The sequence below is a fragment of the Dermacentor silvarum genome, chromosome 4, assembly GCF_013339745.2.
Source record: "Dermacentor silvarum isolate Dsil-2018 chromosome 4, BIME_Dsil_1.4, whole genome shotgun sequence".
In the NCBI taxonomy this organism is placed as follows: Eukaryota; Metazoa; Arthropoda; class Arachnida; order Ixodida; family Ixodidae; genus Dermacentor; species Dermacentor silvarum.
The window spans coordinates 149,562,431-149,581,422 of NC_051157.2; the positions used below are offsets into that span (position 1 = coordinate 149,562,431).

General features: G+C 44.1%; 1 protein-coding gene across 1 annotated transcript in view; it reads left to right on the forward strand.

Annotated features, from left to right (window-relative positions):
- The window catches only part of LOC119450740 (uncharacterized), a 54,442-nt gene extending 35,907 nt beyond the window's left edge, over positions 1-18,535 (forward strand). The window contains exons 3-4 of the mRNA XM_037714256.2: positions 317-397; positions 18,359-18,535. Of these exons, the coding sequence (XP_037570184.2) occupies positions 317-397; positions 18,359-18,510 (233 nt within the window). The 3' untranslated portion in view covers positions 18,511-18,535. The remainder of the gene's footprint in view (positions 1-316; positions 398-18,358) is intronic.
- Positions 18,536-18,992: the final 457 nt, after the last annotated feature.

Sequence of the window (18,992 nt, forward strand, 5' to 3'; positions counted from 1 at the left end):
CAATTTAACTGAGCAGAAAATAACATGAAGCGTTTCTTCATCGATAGAAAAAATGGCGTATATATAGCAGAAATGATTGAGAACTACTGCGGAGAAAGGCGCCTTTTCAAGGCCGTAGTAAGAGACATTTTTTGTCTATTTGCTGTGAACTTCGGTGGTGGTAATAATCTTTGCTTTCGTGGAATAACAGGGTGTCTATATTACACGTGTCATTTATTTATTGTGGCAATGTGCTATGAAATGTACTACAAATTTATATCGCTATCATAGAGATTACTGGCTGCATGCGGCTTATTTATATTTATATACTTTACAGATAATCCAGACATAAGAGATTACAGGCTGGTGTATGAGAAAGACGGCTGCGCTGTCTTCCGGGTGCCTCGTAAACTCAATGGTATGTGCAACGCTGAGCCTTATAATGTGCATGTACAGTTGTTGTAGAAGCACAGTCGGTGACCTTGTGGTCCAGTGCCCGCCTCTATGCGAGAGGGCGGAGGTTCAAAACAACTTGCCGGTTACTCACCGGTTATGCAGACGGGCAGCTTTTTCCCAATGGGTCCCTAACTAAATACATAAGAAACAGTAAAAATCGTCAGCAACTGTACTGAATTTGATAAAATTTGTTCTGTTTAACAGAAAAAGAATAAATATACTCTCTTTAGACGTGCATTCTGTCAAGATTCTCGAAAAAAATAAGTGTGAAGTCAGAAAATAAATGAGCGATTTCCTGTTTTTAACTCTCCAACTGAAAAATAAATAATATATCAGAATTATATGAACTTCATCTATTAGGGCATATAAAGAGGTCAAAATTAATGTATTGTAGACTACTCTTAAATGCACTACTAATTTGTGACTACGAATTTTGAAGTGCATTTGTGAATGTTCTAGCCATTCGACTTAAGCTGTGAATTCATATATCAAAATTTCCGCTTTAGTAGCACTAAGAGAATTCCTTCACGGAACGGAGAAATCTGTTTTTTTATTTCAGGTTCGGTTACAGATGTAGAAAGTTCGTGCCTAAAATTTTCTGAAACTATCTAGTTTTCGCGAACTTCAGTTGAAATTTCCCGCCTCTTAATGAAAATTCTCCTTCCCAGAGTCCCTAACGTTCACATGTTATCGAAAATGCAACGAATTCATTCAAATACGTCTAGTAGTTGATTCAAATAAAATGTGGTTGATCCCTCTTATATAGGAATCGGTATAGAACACGAAAGTGAAACGTGTCTTCACAGAAGTAGTGTAATGTTTATTGCACATTGATATATAATGTCTATTGCTATTTTGTGGCTAAAGCGCCCTTAGGCGTTGATGCACCCACGCTGACGCCTGGTGGCACGTCTCCTCCATCACGACTACCAACGTCGATGACCATGAGCAACCGTCGTGCATATGGAAGCTGCACTACGCTGCACACGCTAGCACAACGCGAAAGACGAAGCACGTAACTGACACACTAATACAACGCGCAAGACAAAGCACGTAACTGAATCGTCACCGAGTCAAATGAGCGCGTACAGCGCGTCGTAATTGCAGCCTCCGCGATCAACTTCAGAAACATTTTCAGAGCTAATTGCGGAGGCCACGCTCCGCTGTGCTGAGTACGGTGAACGCCACCTAGGTGGCGTTGGTAGTGCTTCTTGATGCCAGCGTCCCTTCGAATGCTGGCATCGAGGCGTCGTAGTGCTGAGACCACCCAAGCGTTCACTGTCGGTGCGCGTTAGTGTCATAATGCAGTACTTCTCTTTTCTGCTCGTAGGCGGCGGCACCGCCCCGAGCAAGAGCGCGGGTACACGGAGGAGTGTTAGATATATAAGGCGCGTCTCTGTAGCTCTCTGCAAATGCGTTTGTGGCGCAATGGGTTAAACGCTCGGCGATCTATCGTCGCGGACCGAGAGGTCGTGGGTTCGATTTACAAATATTGCATGTTTGTGGAACTTTTTCTTCTGGTTTCTTTCTTTGTATTATGTTCGTGTACATTGTAAGAACGTCATTCCGTATTTCCGTATGACGTATTTCCGTGCCGGAAATACGTCAGTGAAGTCTTGGTGGACCCCGGCATAAAACACTTTCGTGTTAAAAATTGTCGCAGTTTCACCTGAAAGACGAAGCATCAATTGCGACAGCAAATTTGTAGAGGGCTATACGGAGTAATGATAGTAGCTTCATCAGCTGTATAAACTTGGACATGCAGCAGCACCGGCAACACGCAGAACTGTTGTCGACGCCGTCGGCGTTTTGCCCTTTTTCGCACAAAATGCGTGTGGCGTTGGTGACTGTTGCCGGAGCCTCTGATATAAATAGGCACTTGGTTCCGCAGCTAAACGTCGCCTCCCTTCCCTCCCCCTCCCCCCCCCTCCCCCACGGCCTTTCGCGCGTCGGAAGACGGCGCGTTTGCTCTACATATATGGTGATTGTAAAGGAGGAAAGAGACGCCTACTTCTGCAGCCCTTAAGGGAGCACGGCGCAGAACGCGCGTTTGTTCTCCGCCGTGGGTTCACTCCCCGTGAAAGCGCGCGTCCCTCGTGCCCTTTCACTCGCACATACAGCGTTCGGCGGCGCGCGGCGACGATTTCATCTCCATTGACGTCATACGGAACCTCACGGCGACGGCGACGGCAACGGCGACGACGACGGTGACGCCGACAGCAGAAATCTGCTTTGGAGTGTCCATATAATTGCTATCGCAATAAAAAGCATTCCGGCATTTTTAATGCATTTGAATGAGGCTAGAAGTCGCGCCGTACAGCTTGAACAAAACTTAGCGGGAACAGCAGAGCGTGTGGCTAGATCATCTTGCGCTGATCTAGCAAAAGTTACTTCCCCTGTTTATGGGAAAACCTCCTTCGGGGCATAATTATTAGCCAGCAACCGCGAACCCTGCACATCGAAGAGGAATATTTGACAAACACGCAAACACAAGCCGGTAATTTCTTGGCGCGCCATTATACATTTTCGCTTCGTAACATCACATGGCTTCTAGTGCGGGGGAAGACAGCGCTGGCCGTGCTTATTTTTTAACCATGCAGTGCTCCCTGAATTGGTTGCACTACCGCGCGAAGGGCTAAGCTGCTTGGACTGGATAACCAACCGCAGAAGGCCGGTGCATTGCACTCAAATCTAACCTCCTCGCTTTTGCATTACGCATTCAGACGTCTTCAGCAAAGATAAATTGTCACTTTTCTATTCCTCAAGAAAATAAAGAGCATTATCTCATGTATCATCATCGTCAGCAGCAGCATATATTTAAGTCCACTGCAAGGCGATGACCTCTTCCTGCGATCTCCGCTTACCTATGTTTTGCGCTAGCTGATTCCAACTTCCGCATGCAAATTTCCTAACTTCATCACCTCACCTAGTTTTCTGCCGTCCTCGACTACACTTCCCTTCTCTTGGAAGCCATTCTGTGACTCTAAGTAGTAGTAGTAGTAGTAAAAAAGTTTATTGATCCAGGTCCATCCAGGTCCAGTGGGTGGGTCCCTCAGTCCAGGGCCCCACTGGCGATAGCGGCACGCCGGGCTTGGTCGAGAAGGGCCTATTGGTCCTCCCGCACCGTGCTGGCTAGCCACACCTCCCACTGCGTACTGTTGGAGTTTTGCTCCAAAAGGGGTGTTTGCATTTCTTGTGGCCGACTGTGGCACGACCATGTGATATGGACAAGAGATGGCTGCCCCCCGCACCAAGGGCAAGTGTTGGGTACGGTCCAACGGTTATCCATCCTACGCATTACATGGCCTGCCCAGGTCCATTTTTTCCTCTTAATGCCAATGAGAATATTGGCCATCCCCGTTTGCTCTCTGATCCACACCGTTCTTAACGTGAGGCCTAAGATTTTTCGTTCCATCGCATGATATATCTCCTCCGTCTTGTATTAAATCGACTGTTATTACATCTCCTCCAGCCGCTTTTCCACGGGTCATGTCTTGCAAGGTTCTTCTAACTTCATCGCTAGTTATAGAAGGAGCCTCTGTATCCTGCTCATCACTACACTCTTAGCACGGTAACGTTTACTAAAAGGGTATATTCTCACAAATTTGTGCACCTATAAAAAAAAAGTTACATAGTAACCTTTATTTAAGTAACCTTTAATGAAGGGTACACTCTCACCAACGTGTAACCTATAAAATAAAAGGCTACGTGTACCTATACTAAAAGTTACTATATAGTAACCTTTAGTATAGTACGCGTAGCCTTTTTGTATGTAACCTTTCGTATAGGCATAGTCTTGCAAGGCTTCGCATGTGCGTCCTTCTGCGCATGTACATGAATTTAGGACATTGATTCTTCGGCCAACCACCAAACTTCAACGCAATGCACTAGTGTAACTCACTGAACAGAACTTCATAAAAATTCTCCTTCAAATGATCGGCCGAATTTCTACAACTTTCGGTTACCAACGTCAGGAGGATGCACTCTTCTGAAAATATAGGCATTTAAGGCACTTAGTCATAACTTCTATGCTGCGTTATATTTGCGCTTTGGTCAAGGTTAAATCACTGCTATAACTCAGCAGGCAATTTACGATTAAGCGCAGTAAAGGCTTATGTTGCGGAAAAAGGTATCCTTTCGACGTAGCCAACGGAAAGTTGTTGAAATTCGGCTGATCTTCCGAAATACACTTTTTCTGAAAACGCTGCTCAGTGAGTTACGCTAGTGCCCTGCAGTGAAGTTCAAAGGATGGCCGAAGGAGCAATGCACAAAATTCATGTGCGTGCGCAGAAGGACGTGCGTGTGAAAACGTGCAAGACTGGATGCCTATACGAAAGATTACAGAAAAAAAGGTTCCTAAATATGGCCGCAGGGGTTATGCCCTAATTTCTTAGACATGACTCATTGTCTAAAACCAAAAAGATATTCAGGTTTTAAGACAAAATGACATTTTATTGCTGTGAAAACTTCATAGTGGCGACAGACAGCATTTGCGCGATACTCAATACATTTGGGAAGAAAATTTTACTAATTAGCTTTTTCATTTCTTTGGGAACATGTAATTGCACATTGAAGGCAGCTAGTACTGAAAGCATACCGATTTCCCACAATTGTGCCTGGCACCAAGTTCGAGAAATTGAATCTGCAATGAAGTGCGTTGCTGTTTCAGTTATTCTTTCTGCACAACCTGCAGCAAAATTCTGTAAATATCTCAGTTGGAACAGCAATGAATTTTATGGCATGTTTGCTGCAAAATTCTGTAAATATCTCAACTGGAACAGCAATGCATTTTATGGCATGTTCACAGTATGTGTTTTTGAGACTATCCTGTGGCAGAATGCTTCCAGCAACCGGATATGGCGTGCTGATTTACCGTTAACCACGATTGTTTATTCACATGCTAATCAGTCAAACATTGGCGCCATTCGTACTAATGATTATTATTGAAATTATGTTGCGATTATAAAACTTGTTCAGCAGAAATCATAACCTCGCTACACCAAATAATATCCCAGGCAATGCCTGATAATTCCTCAAATGGCCCTGCTAAGCTAGCCTCAACATTTCGTCTCAAATTATCTTTTTTTTAATATTCATGGACAGACTGGTTAACAACGTATAAACCTTTGCCATCTTGCTATTTTACAGCGCAGCTCATTTACACAAGGCAGCTTGCAGGAATTAGTATAGAATGCACAATGCATCAAGAGTTGTACCTTTTGAAGTAAGCTGGCACATAATTGGTAATTTTAGGTTAAATGTGCAAAACACAAAATAATTTATGAAATGCACGGTATGTTGCTTTTGTATACTGGTGAATGCATTGTATAAAGGTTCGTCCCGCAACATTTTTCTTTGCTGCGGACCATGTTAAAAGTTTTTTTTTGCAAAAAGTATCATGTCGTCATCACATGATAATGAGATTTCTAATAATTATATTTTGCACAAGTGGAAAGCACATCTGAAAAGGCGGCACAATTCAGAATGAATACGCATTTCTGCATGCAACATTTCTTGTATCGAAAAAATATATATATAGGTATGAGACGGCAGCACCCACATTCTGGAAATGATGTGAGTAGCAGCTGTGAGAAGGCAAGCTGACACAAAACATTTAGTGAAAATGTCATGTTTATTTGCATATACAAAACAAGGTAACTCAAAGTTCTCCCTTCACAAGCAAAATTACATTTTTCCTTGGTCTGTTTTCTTCTCCACGGCCATGAAGCAGTAATGAAAAAAACCCCTGAGTACAGCGCTGCCTGGCATCACAAATTTCTACAGCATCACGAGGAATAGGGCAAAAAAAAAAGAGAAATGTTGAAGGTTCGTGTACAATATGTTCAAATACAAATACATATAAGTTTTAGACTTCCACGAGGAGGCCGATCTCATCCCTGTTTCGAGCACAATCATGTCTCTTTGCTGTTAGTATGTCAGTTGCTAATTTTAAGATCTCCTTGCTGTGTAGTGGAGCCTACAACGACAGAAAAGTAATCTTACAATCTCATAGTTATGTGTTAGCGTCGCCCTGCAAACAACAGCTATTAACATGTAATGAAAGAGACATAAATAAACCACAAACAGATGAAAAACTACCACAGAAAAAATAATTAAACACGCCTAAGGCGAATATACTGTTCAGTCTAGGAAATGTCGGTAAGAATAAAAATTAAAGATTAAAAAAACTGAACGAAAATGAATTCTCAAGTCAGTTCGTACTCCCCTCCAGTACAAGTACAAAAAACAACACCGCAATAATGTGACAGTTTAACAGTCAAAATGCAATATCAAGTGATTACAAAATGAATATCAGCACAAAACATCAGTTCCGCGCATGAGGTCAATGTGCGTCCGCACAAAAGTGCAACATAAACTTCAGATTTAAGAATAACCAACACGGTGACTGATAGTGATAAAAAATATTTAAACAGTGTTTATGAAGCACTTAAATAAAACTGAACAGTGCGAGCATGAGCAAGAATTGACGGTGAAATATACGACAAACACACACCAGAAAATATATAGTTGAACAGGAAGCATTGCTTACCTAGGTCACATTTATTGCTGTCTTCGGCATTCATTACAGCAGTCACAACACAAACGATGCTCACCACTCTCAGGTAAGCGAAGAACCTTTATCATTGGCCATCGGCAATGCGTCTCGTCGCAGCGGCCACGCAGCACGCCAAACATGTCCGTGCTCCAAGTCCGGCGTCACGGCTTCTTTTCAGCGGCGCGCGAGCCTTTAGGAGTCCTTTTGGTAACTGTACCACCCGTCACGAGTGACTCAGACACACAATACGCTTGGTAAGCGCACGCCACCAAATCCGAGAGCGTAAAAACGTGGGTAAAGGGATGAAACAAAGCGCGACACGACCGTTTTAAAACGACACCACCGGCCATACTCTTCCCAGCATGCATCGCGAGAACTGCGCAATGCAGAGGACATATGACGGCGCTCATGTGTGGCTGAAGCTGAAGCGCGTTTGATTACGCCCCGCATCTAGCGCAACTAAATATAATAATCAAACTACGGTTCCGTCAAAGTATCACAGGACCATATATATCAAGATGCTAATATTTTAATGTTTCAGGATGTTGCTTTTCGTTTGTATTTGTATGTTTTCTCCCTGCTCATTTGGCCGGCCGCCATTGTGGCCTCCCACCGTGAGCGCACGTTCATCTCTCTACGAGACCTCACTGGAGCGGCTGTCGCCTGCTGTCATGTGAATGTAGGGGCGTCTTTCTCGCGTGTTAGTGAGCGGGCAAAATTGGTGCGTGTCTGGCGTTCTCAAATGAACCCAACATTTGCTGTAATTTAGGAACCACTCCCTCTTATACATCGAAATACAAAAAAAGAAAAGAAGGAAAAGAAAGCGCGGTGGCAAAACATTCAGTTGCAGTGTACAAGTAAGTCTGATTACGAAGCATCTTTCTCGCCCTGCAGATTAGTTATTCGGCCTGCTCGACGCTTTGATTCTGTCGGTCGTCGAGCTTTTACACTACTCTAGCGTGCGCCCACGTGCGGCCTTCAGTGTGCGCCCGCTGTTAGTGGGTGTCGCGTTTCAGGAGAATATAAAACAAACGCGAATATAAGGTGCATTGATACACAAGGGAAAAAAAGAATATTGAGTAGAAATATATATTCAATCACCATAATGCATCTGCTTTTAGGTTTTGTGCAGGCCCACAAGTCTGTGTTTTATACCACAGCCTAAAATGTCTGTATCGGTAGCGGGGGGCTTTCCATCACATTGAAACGCGTAGTGATAATTCATGCCACAACATCGTTTGCCACAATATTCTCCGGTGTATGTTCACTGTTTCTGTGGCTTCCTTTTAGATTATAATGGCACATGTGCAGTAGAGATCAGTGACGAATGAATTGCTGCTGTCTCTCTTGAGCATACGCTCGTGCAAGATTTAATTTTTTTTTACATTGCGAAACCGAAGAACCCTACTGGTATCAATAAAATAATAATCTAGTCCAACCAGCCTAATTCCCTCGGGCGCACAACATATCGTGTAGGTTAGTCCCGGCTAAAAACACCACATCAGGATAGCAATACGACACAATAATAAGTAAACTTCCAATCCATACAGTAGGTCCCCTAAGCCACAAATGGCAACTCCTTTAGAAGTTACAATCTAAAGGTTACAAGACATTTGGCGTTGCAGTAACCTTTAAAATATACGCTTCGGCACATGTAACCTCTAGCCGCGACGGAAATTCACGAAAACATAAAGATCAAGTTTTTTTAGTCACCGAGTAACCTTTATGTTATACGTTACTTGCAGTTATAGGTTAAAATAAACGTTACCGTGCTAAGAGTGTACTTCGAATGAAAGTAGCTTGGCTGCTCTGGGGACTGTACAGATCAGTACAGAATTCTTCCGCTGCTTTTACTATCTCATCAAAATTGTTGATGATATTACCCTGCTTATTTCTCAATACCCTGTTCAATGTATAATGACGCACTATTTCCGTCAGCGAGTCAGCAGTCACTCAACTCAGGGGTACCTGCATTGTCGTTACATGAGAGAAAAAAGTGTACCGCGTACGGAAGTCCCTTCCTTTCATTTTATAGTTGTTTTAATAAGGCTAGCGGCTATTCGATTCATAGCGACTGCCTGAGAAGTGTATTTGCCTCTCGTTCACTGGTGTTCGGAAAAAGTTTCCCCTCGGTTAGCCCCCGAGTTGGTGCACCATGCAGCGACCCAGCACGTCTTGTAGCCTGTCGATTTACTTTCTGACATTGCTGCCACACTGAACGCTACAGAAACAGCGCAACTAGACAGGAAAAGCAAGCACGGCGTGTACAGAGCATGGAAGGAGCAGACGAGCCGATTACAGCAAATGCGTTGCCTTTCGGCACATCAAATGAAGTGACCTAAAACTTAAGTATCACAAAAAAATTGAGAACAGGCAGTAGAGCCGTGTTTTTCTAAAGTCATATCAGTAATTTGACTTTATTGATGCGTAAACGTTAAACGGCCTTTGAGCGCAAAATCTGGCGTCTGTAGTCTGTAGCAGCGAAACGGCACCTGAATTCCCATTGGATGCGACGCCACGTCACAAGCGCACCTCTACGAAGCAGAGCGGGCTAGCCGCGCTGATTCGCTAGCGCACCCGGTGTTGCGTGAGGAGAGAGGGCATCGCCGCGATGCCACGTCATCCTCGCTCTCCGAAGCCGGCATGCGGTCCATATCTTTCTCACCGCCACTGGGCTTAGCTACTGCGTGCGCCGGCCTGCCTTCGTACCCGCTGCGGCTTCCTCGGTCTCTCGTCGCAGCAGCCTGCGGCGTGGGCACCGCAGGCTGCTGCTTCTTGCTAGCTCTGGAAGCACGTACAAATTACTCGCAGTGCTAAACTCGAAAGACCGCTCAGCGGTATTCAATTCAAAATTATTGCTTTCGCATTTACAACTCATAAGGAGTGCTTAGGTGTCCTCGGATTTTGTTTTGTAGTTTCGAAAGATTGAGCCAAATACACATCATGCATTGAAATTTTGGCTGGCTACAGAGAACATAGCAACGCTGTATTTTCAGAAGTTAAAGTAGCACAGCTGCTTTTCAGTGATTAGACCTCTACTTGACGTCGATAAAACCTTCTCGCTTCTGCGTGGCTATCACCATACATACCGTTCATGCGCCCCATTCTCAACCCCAACTCACAAGAAAGACATTGTCTCTTATCGAGTTCAAGTAGTGGTTATATGCCTTTCAATTTTTAGGGTGTTAGGAAATTTCCAGGTGGAAATTGGAATCAGCTAGTGGAAAACAGGGGCAATGGGAGATCGCAGGGTGAGGCCTTCGTCGTGCAGTGGACATAAAAATAGGCCGATGATGATGATGATGTGAGGTTACCCGATCGTATTGCTTCGAGTACCTTGCGCAGCTTTCCAAGGTGCTGCTAAAGCGGTTCGAAAACAAGATTGCATCATCGAAGTAGACGAGACAAGTGTTTCTGAGCAACTCCGCCAGTCTGGTATCCAACATTAATTAGAAAGTACCCGCCGCGTAGCGCAAACCAAAAAGAAGCACTCTATATTCCTAATAACCATCCGGGCAGACGGACAGTTTTTTAGAGGGTGCTGCTCATTGACTGTGAAGAAAAATAGCTGTTCTCTGCAGAGCACCAGCGCAACGTTGGCGAAGCTAATAAAAAATTTAAAAAATCACCAGCCTGTCGACAAAATGAAGGGAAGTGAAGCTTGTCGTGTGTGTATCTGACCTTCGTCAGGGTAACGTAAAGTTCACGACTTGTCACGATAATAAAACATAAACGTTTATTAAATAAATGTATTCATCGAGGGAACGAAATTGTACAACGCAACAGAAGGAAAAGTTGCAGGAAAGGGAAACACAAGTAAAAGGAAAGGTAACGAAAAGTACCACGAAAGGGAATGAAAAGTAGTAGGAAAGGGAAAGGAAAGTAATCGGTCAACTACACACTCGACAACCTTAGCTTACCCCCATTTTCTCGACAGGGGTAGGGCTGGTGATTTTCTTTCTTTTTCTCTCTCTTTCTTTCTTTATCTCATCTCACTTTGTCTCTTTCTTTCTTTCTGTCTCTGTTTATTTCTTTCTTCCCTTCTCTCTTTCTTTCTATCTCTCTTTCTTTCTTTCCCTGTTTCTCTTTCACTCCTCCTCCTTTCGTTCTTGTCCCTGGTATGTGCCCTTGAGCTTGGACTCCTTTCAGCACTATCACCAAGATGGGCCCACTTTTAAGTCTTACACCACCACCCCCACCACCACCACCTTCGCAGAAACTTGTGAGCCTATAAAGCTTCGCTTAAAAAAACTAGTGCAATCTATACAATTCTGAGACCGACGGTGTTCGGTTTTCAGTCGTCCTCCACCAAGAGGATAACATTGTTTACGATTTACTCTGGTCGCGTTTTGCATTTTATCAATTGAAAGGGTGACTTCCCCTGAGAAACAGTTTAGAGGATACCATTTAACCGTTTTCAGAGCGCTGTATCCTGCGTAGTTCTTTTTTCTGGGCTTAACTGAAAGTGTGTGAAAGACGAATATTGCCACATGGCTGCGCGCCCGGGCGGAGCGATACTAGTGGCCACTAAAGCTAGTTGAAAGTGCTTCTCTGATCGCCTTACTTAGCAACCATCACGAGAATACGTAAGCTGTGATGTTCACGTGGAATACGCTGCTCGCAATAAGCGGGAGCCAACAGAAACACCGATAGCTTGCTGCGTCCAGGCATTAGCTGTCCAAGACATTTCTCATATGCCTGCTTTCAATTTCTCTGTTATATTTAAAAACAATGGGTCGAAAAAGCTGCTAAATACCATCTAGAACCCGTTTGAAGCTCAATTAAAGACATATGACATGCCACTGTTCATTGTCCATGGGCCGAATGGTTTCATATCATTAGCTAAATCCCAATTATACGTAAAGGCAGGCTTACAGGCGCCTTTTTTAGGGACAGAGAAAGAACAAGCTATCAGAACGATTTTATTTGGAGGAAATGCAGAGAGGTCGATATGATCTGGTGCCGTCTAGTCTGCTAATCGGCACCTGGGAAGAGGGAGTGTTAGTGAAACTAAGCGATGAATCACGAGAACAGGGGGAGTGGAAGCTTATGTACATTATACTGCTGAATGCCTACTAAGGCCGCTGTGTCATGCGGGAACTTCAACAAGGCTTTCATTGTTTGCCTCGCAGTTGAAAATCAGGCCATGGGCTTAGAAAAGCGCCCTTTGAGAGTGACTGCCTGATAAAGCTGCGCAGGAAACTGTCCAGAGTCCGTCGCTCTAGTACATATAAAGATTGCACAGTGGCAGCCTATATGCCAAATAATGGTTCAAACAGTGCGGATCAATGCATCCTCGCTTACGTTAAAGTGGTCGGGAGAAAAACTTGGAGCACGCTTAAGCATCACCTTTAAGTGTGGAACGCAAGAGAATTTGAAGATCCCCGACTGCTTCTCACACTACCCGGCAATTGCAGCTTATGTAACAGTAGTGTTTAACGGGAAACGCTGGCGGCGAACGCTTTGCTCCAAGGGAAGCTTTCTAGTAGAAAGGCGGCCTCTAGCGTGGGTCTATCCCGTAAGTAGCACACAGCCGAGCCCCAAAATTACATCATTTTGAGGTTCCTGTTGTTGTTGCGCCCTTTTATTATTTCATTCACGAATATTTAACATAAAATGCATTCGCTGTTGTTGCTTTGTTTCATGACATTTCTTTGTGGGCTGTCATTCTCAAAATTCCGAGGAATAACTTTGTCAAGAATCTAAAGGCTAGGTATGAACAACTTTAGCGATAGAACGGTGTGAAAATATAACCCGCATATACCGCATATCTTATAGCAAGGCGTGGTATGTATACATATACCTAAACATATACGGAAATTTTCGGTGACGGACAACTCCGCCGACGCCGACACCGGATTTTCTGCGACAGGGGCCAATTGCACTATCGTGTTAAAATTTACTATTCGGCTTCGCACGAGTAAGTGGTGCGATGATACTGCGGAAATTGCCGGCGCTGAGCGTGTTGCAATGGTCTCGCTACAAAAACTGTCCTCGAGCACATTAACATTTTCTAGCTCTACATTTCTACTTTCTTAAAGTTCAAGGAACACGCAGAGCGGGAGCGCCTCAAACGAAAATGCGCAACAGAAGTGGCTTACAACCGTTCGTTTAATCTCGCAGAACTCAAGGCTTCTCTCAGTTCTTGCAGCAACTCAGCACCAGGTGGTGACCGTATAATATACGAAATGATCAAGAACCTGCACTCCGAAACATTAAACACGTTTCTGTGTCTTTACAATACCAAGTGGTCATCTGGACATATTCCATTCTCATGAAAACAAGCCATTATCATCCCAATTTATAAACAAGGCAAGGACCCTGCATTAGCCAGCAGCTATAGGCCAATAGCACTTACACGCTGTATGTGCAAGTTATATGAAAAAATGGCGAATCAGCGTCTAATCTATTATCTGGAAAGCAACCGTCTACTTGACCCCTTCCAATGTGGTTTCAGGGAAGGTAGGTCAACAATAGACCACCTCGTTCGCATTGAGGGAAACATTAGAGACGCCTATATACACAAAGAATTCTTTCTATCTGTATTTCTGGACTTGGAGAAAGCCTATGACACAACATGGCGATTCGGAATCCTTCGAGACCTATCTGCAATGGGTGTGCGTGGCAACATGTTAAACATGATAGAAAGTTACTTGTCGAACCGCACATTCCGCGTTAGAGTGGGCAATGCCCTGTCCAGAAGTTTCACTCAAGAGACTGGTGTGCCACAGGGGGGCGTGCTTAGTTGCACCCTCTTCATTGTGAAAATGAATTCCCTTCACAAAGCCATACCATCCTCTATGTTTTACTCAGTTTATGTCGATGATGTGCAGATAGGATTTAAGTCTTGTAACCTTGCAATAAGCGAGCGTCAGGTTCAGCTCGGACTGAACAAAGTTTCAAAATGGGCAAATGAAAATGGTTTTAAGCTAAACCCCCTCAAAAGCTCCTGTGTACTTTTCTCTAGAAAGAGAGGCTTAATACAAGATCCTGATATAATGCTCCACGGTCAACACGTACCAATCAACACTGAACATAAATTCTTAGGCGTTATACACGACTCAAAGCCGACATTCATTCCTCACATCAAGTATATCAAAACCAAGTGCGTGAAAACAATGAACATCCTGAAAATACTGTCACACGCAACATTGGGTAGCGACAGGAAATGCCTCATGAACCTCTACAGGAGCCTTGTACGATCGCGTTTAGAGTACGGCACTGTAGTGTATCACTCTGCTGCCCCCAGTGCACTCAACATGCTGGACCCTGTGCATCATCTTGGTATCCGCCTTGCCACCGGTGCCTTCAGGACAAGCCCTGTTCAAAGCCTCTATGTCGAATCGAACGAATGGTCCCTTGATCTAGAACGGACGTATTCTACTTTTAATTACTTTCTGAAAGTACATACTGATAAAGACCATCCTTGTTATTCTATCATCCACGATATGACCTCTGCAACACTTTTTCATAACAAGCCTGCAGCGAGAGAGCCATTCTCGCTCCGTGTGAGGAGACTGAGTGAAGAAATGGACGTTCCGCTTTTTGAAAATCGCCTAACGGCTCCTGCTAAGCCGTTACCGCCGTTGTTGTGGCGCACCATTGACTGCGACACGTCATTTGTGGACGTAACGAAGCACGCTCCAGAGGCCCACATTCGTATGCATTTTCTAGAGTTACAATATAAGTACTCGTGCCCAGAATACTACACAGATGCATCTAAATCGCATGCCGGCGTGTCTTATGCAGCCGTCGGCCCATCCTATTCGGAGTAAGATGTTCTTCACCATCATACAAGCATCTTTACAGAAGAGGCGTATGCACTATGGTGTGCTGCGAAACACATCAAGCAGCTAAAATTACATAAGGTGGGCATATATACAGACTCGTTAAGCGTTGTTAAAACATTGATGTCATGCTGGAAACAGAAATTCAGTAATTGCAGATCTTTTCTCTCTCCTATGTGCTATTTATGCCTCTGGCCAACATGTAACGGTATGCTGGGTGCCTGGACACAGAGGTATCGAAGGTAACGTGCTAGCACACCGAATGGCCACTTCCTTAGATACAAAATCTTGCAACACATCCATAGCTGTTCCAGTTATAGACCTAAAGCCATATTTGCGGAACAAACTGAGAACCTACTGGCAGCATAAGTGGGACGCTGAAATACTTAATAAGCTCCACATGGCTAAGCCACATTTAGGGTATTGGGCATCACTGACCAACTCAAGACGAAGTGATGTCCTATTCTGTCGTCTGAGAATAGGGCACACTTATGGTAGACATAGCTTTTTGATGACTGCAGGTGAACATTCATTGTGTGGTAGATGTGGGGAAATACTCAGTGTCCAGCATGTCCTCCTGGAATGCCGTCAAACACAAGCCGAGAGGAAAAGACACTTCCCCTTAGCGTACAAGCAGTGTATACCAGTTCACCTAGCACTGTTTCTAGGCAAAGAACCGCTATTTGAAATGAAGTACGTTTTATCCTTCTTAAATGATGTTCGTATGCTCAATGTATTCCGCCAAGAAATTCGTAGCACGGCCCCCTGCGAGAGGCTGCTGTTGCGATGTCAACCCTTGTTATAGCACATGCCTCCGGCCCCTTGTACTCAAGGTACCTGGTGAGGCTGTTGTGCTACTCGTTGTCAAGCATCACCTTTTCATTTTTAAATACATATTATCACAACCCTGTTCCACATTTCATACCCATCATTTCATACTCATAGCATACGCCACTTCAGTCGCTATCATTATTTTATTACCTATATGTTTTACGCCATTTACAGCGACAGTTTTTAGGCCCCTTTAGAGCCATGTCACATCTACAATAAGAAATTCATTGCCCGCGTCATAACAGCTCATCGATTACATTCCCAATTGTCGTGGCGCTCTTTGGCCATACCTGGCCCTTGCGCCATAAAACACCACACATCACATCATCACATTTCTACAACGCTACATTTTCTAGCTCTTTCTAAAGAAATCTCACGTTCTGATGGATGAGTGTAATTTTCCAGGTGAAAGGAGACAGACATAACGCCTCATAAGTAATAAAAAATCATGATTGCATAAACAAAAGGGCGTGAATACAAGATAAAAATTGATGGGAGCAAAGACAAAGTAATGTGCGGTGGACAATCGAGAATACCGTATGTAGTGGTGTGGGGCCCGCACTTATTTCAGATTTTTACTGAATGCGGGCCTTATACGTGGCTGGCTTCAATGCACTATACCAATTGGACAAGCTTCTGCTGTGGCCTGGAAAAAAACTAGAACGAAGGCTACGGGCCAAATAATGAACAGATTGCATCAATAAGCATCTAAAAAAATTGTGGCATGTGTAAATGGTAGTGCACCAAGTTGGGCTAGTTGGTTGAAGTTCATGTTAGAAAGATTTTCACTGCGCTATAAAGAGGGACAAAGGAGGACGAAAAAGACAACACGTGCGCACCTGTTGTCTTGCTTCGTCCTCCTTTGTCCCTGTTTATAGCGCAGTAAAAATCTTTTTATTATATGTAAGCGGTATCGCACACGAAGTGCCCAGGTCCTCCTGGATTATTTAAATAGGTCAGAGCTATTTAAACGCTCTGATAAAGGACCATAAGAAACCTTAACCATAATATTGACCTCATCCAGCTCCACATGTGCTAGTTTTGTAAATATCGGGCATTGTGCGACCGGACAGTTGTTTCATGCCGATATAAAGGCACTTTGGCGAGTAAATTGATGGAAACACTTTTATTTCGAAAGCCTGAAGTTGCATTGTTGTCGCTTGGTTGATATATTCTGCGGTGGTTTGAAATTACTATAAGTGGGCTCAGCTTTACCCTATTGATGACTTTTTTTTAACGTTCTACCTTTTGTTTTATTTTTCCCTGTCTTAAACTTTCGCTAAAATGGTCTCCTTATGTTAATTTTGGTGCCTGCGAAGTTGTCACTGCTTCCTTTAAATACGTGCCTCCTTGAAAGGAACCTTCACTGCAAATAAGCGCTGGTGTTGCCATTTATTTTACGCCCATCATTGTCGCGTTACTTCTACTGGCATATGGATTCGTAAAAAATTGTTGAAATATGTCTCGCTGGTAATGGTGTTCTGCAGCTGAGTTATTGTAGCTGGCACTAGAGCACTGCGCGGGCTCGGGCTTACCCGAAAGCCCGGGCCCGGCCCGGCCCGTGGGCCGGGCCGGGTAGAGGAGTTTTTTCACGGGCTCGGGTCGGGCTCGGGCACGGCGTGTGCTTTTTGACCCGGGCCCGGGCCGGGCTCGGGCTTTCTGCGAGTTATTCTCGGGCTTCTCAACTCTGAAAAACATGTATTTTTCGGTCTCGGGCCGGGTTCGGGCCGGTTTCGAGTCCGGCTCGGGCCGGGCTCGGGCTTAAGGTAAAGGGGTGGCGGGCCGGGCCGGGCGGGTAACGTAGATTATTTTGGGGCCCCGGCCGGGCCCGGGTCTCGCCATAAATGTTTTGATCGGGCTCGGGCGGGCCACCCAATGTGAAAAATCGGCCCGTGCAGTGCTCTAGCTGGCACTAATACAGAACAGCCGAAGCAGTCGCGCACGTGGATGACGTGAAAAAGCGATATTAATTAGCGCAATCGTGCACGCAGTTGAAGAACTGAAAGAGGAGCGACTCTGCAGAAATTCATACTGTGCATTGCGTGACAAATGCGGATACGAATTGAAGCTACGGAAGATGTGAGCTCTCCGGTGGTCCACGCCACCCTGTCCGTATGGTTAACGGAATTCGCTATGTACCTATGCCATCGCGGGTTTAGGAAAACGCATTAGTGCGTCACAGTTGCGTTTTATAGCGTGCTCAGTACGTTACAGAGGGAAATTGGTAGAAATGGAACTGCAAAATTTCATACGTTTGGGTATACATAAACAGTGGAATGAAAATAGCACCTGGAAACTACACATACCAGAACAATTCAGTGATAATTCTTGCATAGCCTGGCATGCCAATGTGTGAATAGTCCTTATATTGTCATAAGTTGTCGGTATGGGTTGGAATACCGGTATGTTGAATCGAGATTGTGTCTCGCCTCTGTACTTATACAAAATCAACGTAGCATGCTCCACATAAATGCTTTGATATAGCTGCTATATATATTTGATCTAAGTCAAGAAAGATCAGTGGCAACTAGTGTTGTATATATTTGCAGAGTGCCAATCAAGCCTTTACGGCAAAGATATTGGGAGTACATATAATTTTTTTTATCAAGTGAGACAGTTACCTCACAATCAATGCAAAGAACTTACAACGAATGAAATTTAGTGAAAATATGCTACATTTGAACACATTTGCTTTATTTTTATTCCTTCTCGTTATGTTAACCAGGTTTATTTTTGTTTCATTGTCCAGGACTGGGATGCATGGTTCTCCTCACTCATTCCGTGGTAGTCACAGGAATGGATAACGCATGTAAAAGCTTATATGGTAATGCCTGCGGGGCTAGACCCCCATTAAATACAGTGTTTAAAGAGTCTTGCAAAAAAGCCTTAATAAGTTCATGAATAAATAAAGCACTAAATAACGTTTGTGTTTTCCTTTGCTTGTCAAACGTGAGAAGTCCTGCCTATTGCTGTTCCCTAATAAACTGGAAGTAGGTGAAACCGTAGGGAATTGCGGCGCCGTAATAAGCTAGCGGCGTGTTACTCTCGCGTGCGCAAGATGTCTAAATATTAAGTTTTCAGGCATCCGGGAAATCTGTAGCTACATAAAGCTAGACATATATGTCTATTTGTGAACTGGCTCATCTATGCGTTTTCAACGAGAGTAAATCTGTTCGCAATGGGTGAGAAGAGAAAATTCAGCCTGAATCCATCTCAGAAAGAATGTTCTCGATAGTGCGATGAGCATTTAAGCAACAAGATGGCGAGTTGGGCAAGTTGGTTGACGTCCATATTTGACTTAGATTGAAGCGCACTGCAGACACGGACACAGAAAGGGAAGTAGACAGGAAAGCGCTTGACTCTCAACTGCTTTTTATTGGACA